The sequence below is a fragment of the Hyperoodon ampullatus genome, assembly GCF_949752795.1.
Source record: "Hyperoodon ampullatus genome assembly, chromosome: 6".
NCBI classification, from domain to species: domain Eukaryota; kingdom Metazoa; phylum Chordata; class Mammalia; order Artiodactyla; family Ziphiidae; genus Hyperoodon; species Hyperoodon ampullatus.
In genome coordinates, this window is record NC_136919.1 from 115,798,102 (window position 1) to 115,812,385 (window position 14,284).

Here is a 14,284-nt window from a genome sequence, read left to right on the forward strand (position 1 = left end):
AATAAATAAGGAAAAACAAGCTTTAAATGACACAACACACCGGATAGATTTGATTGATATCTATAGGGCTTTCCACCTGAAAGTGGCAGAATACACTTTCTTCTCAAGTGCACATGGAACATTCTCCAGGACAGATCACACCTTGGGTCACAAATCAAGCCTAGGAAAATTTAAGAAAACTGAAATCATATCAAGCATCTTTTCTGACCCCGTGCTATGAGACTGGAAATCAATTACATGAAAAAAACTGTAAAAAACACAAATACATGGAGACTAAACAGTGTGCTACTAAATAACCAAGAGATCACTGAAGAAATCCAAGAAGAAATAAACAAATGCATAGAAACAAATGACAACGAAAACATGATGACCCAAAACCTATGGGATGCAGAAAAGCAGTTCTAAGAGGGAAGTTTATAGCAATTCAATCTCACCTAAAGAAAGAAAAAAACAAACGATCTAACCTTACACCTAAAGCAACTAGAGAAAGAAGAACAAAGAAAACTCAAAGTCAGTAGAAGGAAAGAAACCATAAAGATCAGAGCAGAAATAAATGAAATAGAAAAAAAGAAAACAATAGCAACAATAAATAAAATAAAAGTTGGTTCTTTGAGAAGATAAACAAAATTGATTAACCCTTAGCCAGACTCATCAAGCAAAAAAAAGGGAGAGGATGCAAATCAGTAAAATTAGAAATGAAAAAGGAGAAATCACAACTGACACTGCAGAAATACAAAGGATTGTAAGAGACTACTACAAACAATTATATGCCAACAAAATGGACAACCACAAAGAAATGGGCAAATTCTTGGAAAGGTACAATTTTCTAAGACTGAACCAGGTAGAATCAGAAAATATAAACACACCTATCACAAGTAATTATGAAACTGTAATTAAAAATCTTCCAACGGGGCTTCCCTGGTGGCACTGCGGTTAAGAATCTGCCTGCTAACGCAGGGGACACAGGTTCAAGCCCTGGCCCGGGAAGATTCCACATGCTGCAGAGCAACTAAGCCCGTGCATCACAACTACTGAGCCCACGTGCCACAATTACTGAAGCCCGCGCACCTAGAGCCCATGCTCCGCAACAAGAGAAGCCACCGCAATGAGAAGCCCGTGCACCACAACAAAGAGTAACCCCCGCTCGCCGCAACTAGAGAAAGCCCACACGCAGCAACGAAGACCCAGAGCAGCCAAAAATAAATAAATAAAATAAATTTTTTAAAAAATTATAAAAACAACAAACAAACTAACAACAAAATCCCTTAGCGTCCTTACTGATGAAATCTAAATCTATTTAGAATCTAAAATTGGAATGTATGGGGCAGATATATACCTGAAAGACTATCTACCTGTGTAGATATATGAGTGTATATTTACACTCATATGCATGTAAAAACATTTAGTTTTAAAAATGGAAAAGATACTTTTACTTTATGAAAATATACATTACTAAGCAAGTGAAAAGAAAATACAAATCCTAAAAAGTGTGAGGAATTACACTGATAACTCACCCAACAAATTAATCCCATCGTTTACAATGAGCTGTCCATGACGCAAGTAGTTCAAAATGGGTTCAAAGTACTCAGGACTTCGGTCAATTAAGAAAGCTCCTCTATGATCTTGCTTATTTCCCCATACACCTGTGGGACCATTAAAATGAAGGAAGCCCCCCATAAACAAAAAACAAAGTTAGAAATTTATAGAAGGAAAATTGCATAACATACAAGTTTTTACTCTTGTAAAAATTATTACTGATTCCATTAAAAAGTACAGAACGACAGGAGTTATAAAGTCAATACAACTACAAACACATCACACAAAATGTGATCTCACTGCACTCACCTTTGTCCTTAAACATGTGGGCCAGCATACTGTCAGGTTCTTTATTCACTAAAGTGCTCCTAAGAATTCAGGGAAAAAAATTGATTTCTCCATTTGTCTTTATAAACAAACATATTTAAGTCAAGAGTATACTTGATCCCAGCTGCTCTCTCAAAAAGATGCATGCTATAACCTGGGAGGAGTGATGCTGGGAAACAAAAATGTGCAGTAAGTTGCCATTTATCAAAATCTCTTCTAATATGGCACTTCCTTTGATTTAAATATTGGTTTTGTTGCCTTTAATTTCAATGCTGATCTATCCTTCTAGCAAGCTACTGTATCACAATTTTCTTGATCGAAATTTACATTTTTCTTATGCCTTTAGTATAAGCAGTTGTAGTCTAAAAATTTCAATACTGTTAATTTTTTACTTGTGTTGCATGTATATTACTCAATATTTTAAAAGCATATTCTAAAAACAGTAAATTCATGCTTTTCATGCTTTCTCTGGAACGACTTGTGAACCATTTTCTACTCTTAGAAAAAATTTTCTAAATATTGGCTTCAAATCACATAGTATATTTAAGCAGCACTGGAATATCTTCTAAGGAAATCAGCAAACTGAAGGAAAGAACAAACAGTACATAGTACCCACTCAACACACACATACATGTGCACCTACCGTGTGGTTGTAAAGTACCGCCCTCCAACATTTAATGTTAGCCAGTCTGTGTGAGATCCTGACAACCCTTCCGGTACTTTAGAATCTGTCTGAGGGTCTAGAGATGACATGCAGAAAAAAATAAACATTAAGTTGGGGGGGTTTGGGGAAGATGACAATAGTATAATATTTTAAACTAAAACACACACATAAAAGCATGCCAGAGCTACTAGGAGAGCAAGCCCTATACCCACAGACAGTATCTAAAACAAAACTAGGTGATAAGGTATCCTGCCAACACCGACAACTAGAAGAGCAGCATGGCATCAGCATCCTTGACAGAAGAAGCATCCTTGACGGAAGAAGCATCCTTGACAGAAGAAGCATCCTTGACAGAAACAACAGGGTATGTGATGATCCTAAGAATTGCAAAGTAACCCATAAATACTCACTTCAAAACTCAGCAAGTCTACTTGAGAACAGCCAAATGGAAGTGGGAGGGGTGTGCCCACTCCAACCATGGGTGATTCAAGCAGTCTGCAGTAAGATCTGAAGAGGCTGAAAATGAACTCTCAAAACCCACCCAGCCAAAGCTCCCACCTAGGACAAAGTCCCACACTGAGGATAAGATGTTGGGAAAAGAATCCAAGTCGAACAGAACAGAGACAACAGAGACAAAAGGAAAAGGAGTCCAGAGAAAAGTCAAAAAAGGTCAAGCAGAACCAAAATATATTAGAAGGTGACTTCCATATTTTTTTTAATATTTCATAAAAACAACATGAAAGGGACACCTAGAGCCATGAAATTACAAAAACTTTCCTAATTCAGCTCCCTTCTCAAGTTAAGGAAAACTAATTTCATGTAAAAATGAGCAACAGAAAATCCCATACAAGATTATTAAAAGAATAGGAAGAATTACATCCCTATAGATAATGAAAATGTGCCAGATAATGAAAATGTTCCGGAAAGAAATGGCCACAAAATAGGTAAACTATAATATTCCAAATGTGCTAAAAGAAGTAAATAATACAAGGTATGAAAAAGCAACATAAACCAGAATCACAAAATTCAGAAATGAGGCAAGAGAACTAAGGAGAGAATTAGAAATAAAAACCATTTCAGAAATGAAGATTAAACTAGAAGAAACACAGGAGTGAAAGAACACCACAGATAATGCCTTAAGGAAAACAAAAATTGAAAAGAGGAAAGCTTTAAAAATCAAGAAGAAATGAAGAAAGAGATGAAAAGGATTTAACAGAAGATTTCAAATATAGAAGACAAGTGTAGAAGATCCAACACATATACAATAGGAGTCCTGAAAGGAGAAAATCAAAGCATGGTAACAAAATAAATACATAAAGTTCAAGAAAACTTATTCTGAATTAAAAAAAAAAAAAAAGATGTGAAACTACATATTGAAAGGGCCCACCACATATCTGAGAGATTCAACCCAGAACAGCTCAGAACACCCAGAAATAGTATACTAAAATTACTGTACTTTAAAGAAAAAGAATAATCCTTTGGGCGAGCTAGGAAAAATAATCACTTATGAAAGATCAGATTTTTTTTGACACCAAAACTCTATGTCAGAAAAAAATGCAGTAACATATTTAAGATATTTAAAGAAAAATAATGTGAACCAAGGATTTTTTAACAACTTAATTGAGGTATAACTGAAATACAATAAACTACATATCATTAAAGTTTGCAATTTGTTCAGTTCTGACATGATTTTATGACCAGTCAAACTGACTTTCAGGTATAGAAGCCACATGCAAGATGTCAGAGAATATAGTTCTCCCAAGTTCTTTATAAAGAATCTACTAGAGAACAAGTTTCAGACAACCACTCAAGGCATCAGTTTAAGGACTGGAGGAGTAAAACTAAGTGATGGTTTTAAGGGAGAGAGTATAGTATACAGTGGTGTGTGTGTATATGTGTGTATGTATATAGTATATAATAATAATATTTGACAATGGATAAACAATACGACTATTTTTTAAGGAAAGAAAGGAATGAGCATATTTAAAAAATGTTTAACTGCCTTTAGTAGTCACATTGGTATTCAAAGTATTGGGATTATTATTGAAACTTTTTTTTTTTTGTGGTACGCAGGCCTCTCACTGTTGTGGCCTCTCCTGTTGCGGAGCACAGGCTCCGGACGCGCAGGCTCAGCGGCCATGGCTCACGGGCCCAGCCGCTCCGCGGCATGTGGGATCTTCCCAGACCGGGGCACGAACCCGTGTCCCCTGCATCGGCAGGAGGACTCTCAACCACTGCGCCACCAGGGAAGCCCTATTATTGAAACTTTTATGTGTATTTTGTGTAGGATGAAGGAAATGAGTAATTATGTGACATTACAATTCCTTCACTCCCTATGTCCTTGGAAACCAGGATTACTGATATGCAAGAAAGGAGACAAAGATGTAAGATAGAAGATGTTAAATAAAAATCTTATAATACTAATATAAACCAAAGTATTAGTATGAATCCATGAGATATTTTATCTATTTATATGTTATATGTGATATAAAGCTTTATATAATATTTATTATATATGAATTTTATCCTCTAGCTAGCTATGTATTTCCAACTCTGTTCACCAAAAAGCCTACTAATCATGACGAACCCAGTAGCAGCAAGCCTCCCCAGCACCCAGGTTGGGTCTTGAAATGACATTTTCCACTAAAAGAAATCAAGGCTTCCAAGAAAAAAACCACTGATTTGGGTTTAGGACAAGAGAAGTATAAGATGAACACTTTGTTATTCCAGATAGTAAGGAAAAGACTAATGGGCTTGTGTTAAAAGAAGAAGGACATGAAGGGACTTCCACTGGCCAAAAGTAAAATAATCTAGGTAACGATAAATGCAGAGGATGAAAACATACCAAATACTTTTAACTCTGAAAGTTCATAACGATAAAACAAAAAACACTAATCAATCACTTTTTGTTTTGTTGTCTGTATGTATGCAATGAACCAATTAAGTGACCACTGCCTGCCAACCCACTGTTAGGCTAATGGATAAGAAAAGCTGAGAAAAATTTTTTGTTCAGTCTTAAGACAGAAACAGAGAAAATGCATTTACTTCTAAGTTGCTGTGTGATGATCTTGAGTACTACCTTCACTCACCAAATACAATTATTGTGAAGGCTTAAAGAAATATTTAAATATTCAGGGTGTGATTGTCTGGAACTAAATATATCAAATATTCGTTAAAGAACATTTATTTAAGCCTCAGGCTCTTTCCTTTGAGATATACACTGTATAAGCTTTCTTTGAAACTGAAGGGTAGTGTGTGTGTGTGTGGGGGGGGTGTGCGCACGTGTATGTGGTTGCTACCAAGTCATTTTTGACTGATTTAACTGCTGTGAATGACTGTCAAACATTACTTTTTCAAGCAATATATGCTTAAAAAATATGTAACATAAGAGATTTTGATTACTATCAAAGAGAAAATTTCAAAACAAAAGTTATAGTTCTAAAATCAAAACCACCCTATCATATCATAATTAATGAATATGTGCACATCCAGAGCCTTTTAACAGCACGTAAAAGGTGAGGTATCCATACTAAAATATGATCATCTAATTCAAGTTAGAAATTTACTTTCACACCCCCCCCAATGCAGAATCAAAAAAGGTATGAAGAGCTGAATACTGCTATAAGACACTTTTTAATGTTAAGCTTAGTAAAGCCATGTAAAATATTTGCCATTTCATCTTTATTTCGGCAGACAAAATTGGCTTTTAAGGAAGTCACTTACCAATAAATGGTTCTCCTTCACACACAAACAAAACATCATCATCCCTGGGGAAATCAAAATTTAAAAAGCCACCATCAAAATCCAGAAATCACATTAATTATCTGTTGACTAGAGGAACTATTCCTTAGAATAATGTAGAAGATCCGTTTTGCTATCTATGTGGCAAAGAAGTTGACCAAATTCCAGTGTGTTTTGTTTAAACCCAGGTTGTTTAAGCCTCTTCCTGCTCCAAAATTCTATGATCTGATGAGAATGGAATGAGGTGAACTAGACACTTGTCTTAAAGAGATAAATCTGCCGAGGGTACGTAAAAACCAAAACCAAAAAAAACCCACCAAAATCACTATTGTGGTGGATCACTGATGAATTAACTCTACTTAACATTCTATTTTATTTAGCAAGTTTTCACCAAAACAGGTCTCTGTGACGTTTATAAAATTCAAAGTGCTTAACCCCCTGACTTAACTGCCTCTGGATTTAAATTCAAAGACGATCCTGCACATGAAAGTACTTTTGAAATGGAAAAAAAACAAAACGAAACCCACTATACAAACTATGTGAATTCAGCTTTCTTATCAATTGAAGAATATACTACTGAAGAATGTTATGTTCAAAGGATACGATTAAAGCTACAGCCAACTCTTCTTTTTTCACTTTAATTCTACAACCCTAAGTAATTTATTAGGGTTTCTGCCACATCATCAGCTGCTTTTTGTGCTTTGGAAATGAAAATAAATTTTCATATTAAATCTAAGAAGAATATAATTGGACATAACTCTGCTGTAAACACTCACCCACTATACTCACCTAAATGTCAATGAATACCCATAATTCAAAAATCTGGATTATCCTCCTTCCCTGCTCCACCCCACTGCACGATTAGTATAAATGATCAGAGCTTGTACTGTAAACCACAAATTATTAAACAGCTGGATATAATATAAATATATACTATTTCTTGTCCTAGCTCTTTTTTAATTGAAGTACAGTTGACACAATATTGTGTTAGTTTCAAGTGTACAACAGAGTGATTTGACAATCAAAATACATGAAATGATTACCACGGTAAGTCTAGTAACCGTCTGTCACCATACAAAATTATTACAGTGTGACTGATTATATTTTTTGTGCTGCCAATTACATTCCTGTGACTTATCTATTTTATAACTGGAAGTCTGTACCTCTTTGTTTCTTTTTTTTTCCCCAATATGCGGGCCTCTCACTGTTGTGACCTCTCCCGCCGCGGAGCACAGGCTCCAGACGCTCAGGCTCAGTGGCCACAGCTCACGGGCCTAGCCGTTCCGCGGCATGTGGGATCCTCCCGGACCGGGGCACAAACCCGTGTACCCTGCATCGGCAGGCGGACTCTCAACCACTGTGCCACCAGGGAAGCCCGGAAGTCTGTACCTCTTAAGTCCCTTCATTATCCATTTTATAACTGGAAGTCTGTACCTCTTAAGCCCCTTCACCTATTTCACCCAACCCCGCCAGTCCCCTCCCCTCTGGCAACCACCAGTTTGAGTTCTAAATAGGTAGATATTTTATAGTTCAGAAGGCTTCAGTTATGACCTTCTTCAATTACGGCCTATGTTGTAGAAATTTTTATTTCTATAAGAATATAAATTATATTTCTGTAAGACATCACAGGAACACATAGAATTTTTCTTGGAAGCAGAGTCTGTGTTTGTTAAGGAGAAATTTAGGTTGATATAAATCATTCAATTATCCATAGAGACACATAGAAGCTGGGAGATAGATATTGAAAAACTAAGAACCTCTTCTAATTTATTTGGAATTAAAATCTTTATCTTTTAAGTCTATAATCTTTTCTACTTGTTCACCATGCCAGTTAACTTTTTAAGACTAATATGAAAATGTGTTTTCCTCTAATTAACAAAAATTAACTATTAAATGTATGACCTGGGTAAGTCATTTAACTTCTCAGATGTTTAGTTTCCTCATTTATAAAACAAAGGGACTAGAAGTGTTTAAAGGCAGTTTGTTATATTGAAAGGTTCTTCTGACCTGGGTTTAAGTGAATATTAAACTTTGTATACTACCATAATTTAGAACATCATTATCTTCACAACATCAATTTTAGAAAACCCACGCAGGGACTTCCCTGGCAGTCCAGTGGCTAAGACTCCACGCTTCCAACGCAGGGGGTGTGGGTTCGATCCCTGGTCAGGGAACTAAGATCCCACATGCCTTGCGGCCAAAAAAATAAATAAAAAGTCCATGCTTTGCCGATTAAATGAGGTAACTTGGGCAAAGCAAATACAACTTAACTGGCACAGAGTCAGTACTTAGTTTGTGTTCCCATTCCATCTTCTTTGAGCCCCTTCCTGCTCCAAAATTCTATGATCCCAAGAGGATGGAATGAGGTGAACTGGACATGGGTTTTAAAATATGCCTGGCATATTTAAAAAACAAAACCCCAAACAAACAAACCAAAACCACTACTGTGGTGGATCACTGGTGAGTTAACTCTAGTTAAAATGCTATCTTACTTAGCAAGTTTTCACCAAAGTAGGTCTCTGTAAACACTTATAAAATTCAAAGCATTCTTAGGAAATGAACTGAACAATAAGCAGTAGCCTATAAAAGAGATCAGTTAAGTTTCTAGTATTAAAAATTCATGTCTTATTAGATCCGTTTCTAGTAACGTTGAGATTCCTCATAGCCATATATGAACTCTGCAGAAAGACTATGAATATATTGGAATGTATTCAGGGTTTTCTATCTGATCAATGCATCATAAGTGCAAATTACTTAAATTCCAAAGAGCAAATTCTAGGCAATCATTTGCCAAAATCCTGTATTCTTAACAGTGATAAAATACTGCTTAAGGGAAACAGCATAGCACCAAGAAGCTGAGGGCACACTGTAGACAGCTTATAAAAAGGTGAAGGTTACCTGATCAAAGCAATATCATCAATCAGTCCACCTTTCCCATTATACACACTGGTGGCTTTTATGCCGAGTTTATTGCTGGCCACAGAAAGCAAATCAGATAAAGTTCCATATACAGCGACCACCTGTAAACACACCAGATTAATTTGAACAACTTACATAATCAATTTCGTCACTCACAAATTAAAAACCACCACACTATAAACAGGTCTAAAAAATCAGATTATCACATAAAAAGAGATTGAGAGGTTCTTAAAAGTTTCTCTTTTTCTTTTATGACTGAAATATTTACTTAGTGCCTAACACTGCTGAAATCCAAGACTAGAGAAATCGTCTCTAAAAACAAACTACAATCTTACAGTATGTTAAATAGTGCTCCAGTTCTGATACAAAAGAGACCCGCACTTGAATTTAGATTCTGGCATTTTCTAGCTGTCAGCTCAAGACAAATTATTTAACCTCTTTATGCTTCTGTGGCTTTAACTGGAAATGAGGAAAACAGTTACACCTGTACCAGAAGGTTGTCACAAGGATGAAATGAGTTAATGCACGGTAAGAGCTTCGCAAAGTGCCTGAGACCTATTAAGTCTTTAAGCTGTTGCTTTTACATTATTCCTTTCTTAAAGGAATGGTTTATTTTTCTAAACAGGAAAAATCTACTGTTTATTATAACATTTACCATGTCAACTACCATATGAGCAGTTAACGACTTCCCACCTCATTTAACTTCAATAACTATTTATATACTGTATAAAAGCCAGATTCTGGCTAACATTCTAAGTACAGCGTAGACCTGGGTTACAATGAATTGCTCCGTCCTGCTTTAAATCAGGCACAGTCTGACACCTGTGCAACATACATGCAGTTGCTTAGATAGGGGGTAGAGATTCTGTACATGTAGTGAATTTTTTGCTCCAGCCATAACTGTAACTGTGTATAGTTGTATCATTATCAGTCAGATCTCTGAAAATTATGAATAAAAAAGCAGGTGAGGAGCTGAACCTGAAGCATGAGCAGCCAGCTGACTTCCCACAGGATACTGGATAAAGGTGCCATATGAAATGGAACCGGGGCTAGTCCTTTGTTCACTGGTCACTGGAGTACAGCAGACAGTGAATTTTTCGTTAAGTAAATGAAGTGAACAGTCAAGTGTGGAGCGAGTTGTTTGCCAATAGGAGTGTGTAGTGTTTCAACAGCACAGTACAGAGATTCCAACTCTTTTCTCTTGGATCATGACCTGTGAGAAGTGTTGCAAGCTGGGGCATTTTGGGGAAGAGGGGTAGGCAAGCAGAGTTTAAAGGGAACTATGTGGATTATTAAAGATAATGCACAACCCAAGTGCTCATAAATGTGTGAATGGATAAACAAAATGTGGCATATCCATACAATGCAATATCATTCAGCTCTAAAAAGGAATACAATTCTGATACATGCTACAACATGCATGAATCTTGAAAACATTACGCTAAGTGAAACTAGCCAGACATAAAAAAGGACAAATATCATGTGATTCCACTTGTATGAGATACTTAGAACAGGCAAATTCATAGAGATAGAAAGTAGAAGAAAGGTTACTGGGGCAGAAGGGGTAATGGAGAATTACTGCCTAATGGGTACAGAGTTCCTGTTTGGGATGATGAAAAAGTTTTGGAAATGAAAAGTGGTGAGGTTACACACGTGAATGTACTTAATGCCAACGAAATGTACACTTAAAATGGCTAGAAGGGTAACTTTTATGTTGTGTATATTTTACCAAATGATAAAAAAGATAACAGCACAAAGCACCTGGCAGAGTGTCTTACACCCAGCAGACACTGCCATAAATGATTGAAGCTTGAAGAACACGTGTCCCCTATCATTTTCACCTTTGTAACAGAGCCTGGAATTCTAACCATTATTGCAGATACGAGTTCCAGAGGAGAAAGATTTAGAAAATTCTTAGTATAATAGCAACTATGACAAGAACGCTGCTGTGAGAAAGGAGGATCTTCTTACTTTCCCCTCCCGGTTCCCAGACTGTAAAAGGTGTTTTGCTTTTGCTTTGGTCAGTCGCTTGGCTCTTTGCTTCTTGTATAGCTTCACATGCTTTTCTTTCGTCTGACATTACCCGCTCCTTGCCCTAACATTAACTTTCTCCACCCCATTTCTTTTCACTTCTCTCCCTCAAGCATCATAAAATGGTTGGAAATTCAATGTATCTCTCTATATTATGCTCCTGAATTTAAATATTAGAGCATACCACTTTATCTAACTTATTTTTCAAAAATACATCAAATTAAATTGTTTGCTACTTCCATTCGATTGACTTGATTTTTCCTGTGGGTCAGTTGTTTCCTAATGAAAATACAGGCCACCTGCCATGTTCGAAAGCCCCGCTGTCCAATTTGGAAGCCACTAGCTATAAGAGGCTATTTAAGTTTTAATGTATTGCTATTAATTAAAATAAAAGTCAGTTCATCAGTTACAACAGTCATATATGAACTGCTCAACAGCCACAATGGCTAGTGGTTACCATATTGCACAGCGCAGATATGGAGTATTTCCTTCCTCACAGAGCGTTCTATTGGACACTGCTGCTTCAAAGACCGGAATAAAGTCAGGAACAAGGAAACAACTATTTTAATTCTGTTAGGCTTGACCATGTCATAGCAACTCACAGTAACCAAGTGGTAGAGTCCAACTCAAACCCTGTTGTTTTGTATGGAAGGTTGAGTAGTTACCATCTCTCTTTTCTCCCCATTGAAGTCAAATTTGATTATAAGATTAAAAACAAAAACAAAGCCACACATCACACAGTTTGGCAATTTCAGGGCAATCAAAGTACAACAGGTGTTTCCTTGTAGGCTGCAATACTAAGGAGCACATTCTAGATACAAATTGAGTTCACCTTTATTTTATTATCACTTAAATAAGCCCTCACATAGTATTGAACACAATTTATCATTACCCCAAATATTTTCTAACCTGACTTCCTATCTAGACTGTAAAGGTTTAATCATAAATTTTTAATCTGTACAAAGTGGTTATTCATTCGGTGAATTTAGGTAACCAATAATCCCTTGTAATGCTGACGAGCAGCACTGAAGTACATCCCTGTACTACCCAAACCTCTAACACCCAGAAAAGAACTGCAGCTATTTTAAAAAGAAGGATCCTCTTAAGTGTCACAGTGTCTGGTTTAGAGTAGGTCTCGGATAAATGTTTCTTGAATGTCAGATGAAATTTTCATTGCTTTCAGAGTGTTGAACGAGGACATGCCTTTTCTGTGTGTGAGTCAGTTATATTTGTCTTTTCCACTGACATTAAGTTAAAAAACAAAGTACACAGTAGAAATGCAATTCTCAAGTGATGCTCATATATATATAGTTCATATGAGTACGGCAAGTGGCTCTCTGGATAGAATTAAGGTTCACTTATGAGTTTTTGTTTTGTCCTCCAGATTTGTTACAATGAACTTCTATTATTCATGCAATAAAGGAAAAAAGTTTTAACTTAGGGTTTCCATAGCTCTAGATACTAGATTTACAACTACGAATTATTTTAGCAGTTGACAAGTAATCTGGAAATGGACAATTTTCTTTAAATGAAATAACCAAAGGGCCATCAATTCGAGAAAACAGCACTGAAATTACTGCAAAGAATCTTATAGCACTGAAAATCTGAAAATTTACCTTAAGTTGGGCCAACATACTTGTTTTTCATTTGAAAGGCATTTTTAGCACGTTTTCAACAAGATCACTTTAGCTGACTCTCTTGAGCATACTAACAAATAACTCACAAATAAGACTGCAGACCTAATATTTTAAATCTCTTTTATATAAACCAATGAGAATATCAGATTTTAAAATGTGATATACCTGTAAAAGATTTTAAGTTTGTGGGAAAGTCTCAAACAGACTGGCACATGTACCCTTCATTATATATCAACTCTGCTGGGAAAAAGCAACATTGGAAATCTTGTATATCATGGATGTGAGCTCTAACCGTTATTTACTAAGCTTACTTTAGTCCTCAGAGAGGCCAGGCATTTACAAAATGATCACACTTACAATGGCTATTTGCTTCACGTGTGTTCTACTTCCTAGTGTGGACCTGAAGTTTCCATGCCACTGTGATTATCCATTTTAATAACCTAAGCACTATACTTAGAATGGAAGCATTCTATGGAATAAACTGAGAAGCATGTCTATTAAAGTTTATGGCCAAAAAATAAATAAATAAAGTTTATGGCCACTATGTTATACTACTATTTAACTTAATTCTTTCTAAATTTCAGATCCCACGACAAGTGAAAGCTATCCGCCAATTGGGAAAGTAAATGGTACACTATGCCTACCAGGACATATCAGTTTAATGAAGTTTTAATCTGTCTTTAAACACTGTTTTCAAATTGTAATCTATGTTATTCAAATTTAAAAACTAAAACCTGCACATGTATTTAAAACATGTTTTTTTAATATGCCCACCATAACTATTACATAATACACAATCAATAAATAATCATTGAATTTATGCAGGCCAATTTACCCAACCGACCCACCAATCACAATAACTAAATGTAGAATCAATTTACTCTGCCTACACTTTTAGTTTAATACATTTAAAAAATTAACATTATTTTATTCCTAAAAAAGATGACTACATCAAGAAGACAAATATTAAAATATTTAAAAATTTTAAAGTCTGACAACAGCAAATGTTGAAGAGGCTATGGATCAGTGAGAGGGTTTATGCAATGCTGGTGGGATATAAATTACCACAATGACTTTCAAAAACAATTTGCCATTATTTAAAAAAATTAAACATTCACATACCTTAATACCTAATAATTACAACTTCCATATATATCCTAGAGCAGTGGTTCTCAAAAGTGGGGTCTCTAGACCAGCACCATTAGGATCACCTGGAAGTAGATTAGAAATTCAAACTCCTAGCCTCACCTCAGACCTAGTGAATCTAAGGCTCTGGGGAATGAGGCCCAGCAATAGTTGCTCAATTCCTCCAGGTGATTCCAATGCATGCTAAAGTTTGCCCTAGAAAGATGCCTGCACTTGTGTGCACCAGGATATACAGTAATACTCACGGCAGCACTGTCAATTTCATGGCAAAATATAAAGAAAA

The 14,284-nt window shown here is 36.0% G+C and overlaps 1 protein-coding gene across 2 annotated transcripts in view; it reads right to left on the bottom strand.

Moving 5' to 3' along the window:
* Window positions 1-14,284, bottom strand: part of KCTD9 (potassium channel tetramerization domain containing 9) — a gene marked incomplete at both ends in the record, with an annotated part of 68,931 nt that overhangs the window by 50,286 nt on the left and 4,361 nt on the right. For both annotated transcript variants that reach the window (XM_079707003.1, XM_079707002.1), the window contains 5 exons: window positions 1,515-1,643; window positions 1,846-1,904; window positions 2,507-2,603; window positions 6,251-6,294; window positions 9,167-9,288. In XM_079707003.1, coding sequence (XP_079563129.1) covers window positions 1,515-1,643; window positions 1,846-1,904; window positions 2,507-2,603; window positions 6,251-6,294; window positions 9,167-9,288 — 451 coding nt within the window. The remainder of the gene's footprint in view (window positions 1-1,514; window positions 1,644-1,845; window positions 1,905-2,506; window positions 2,604-6,250; window positions 6,295-9,166; window positions 9,289-14,284) is intronic.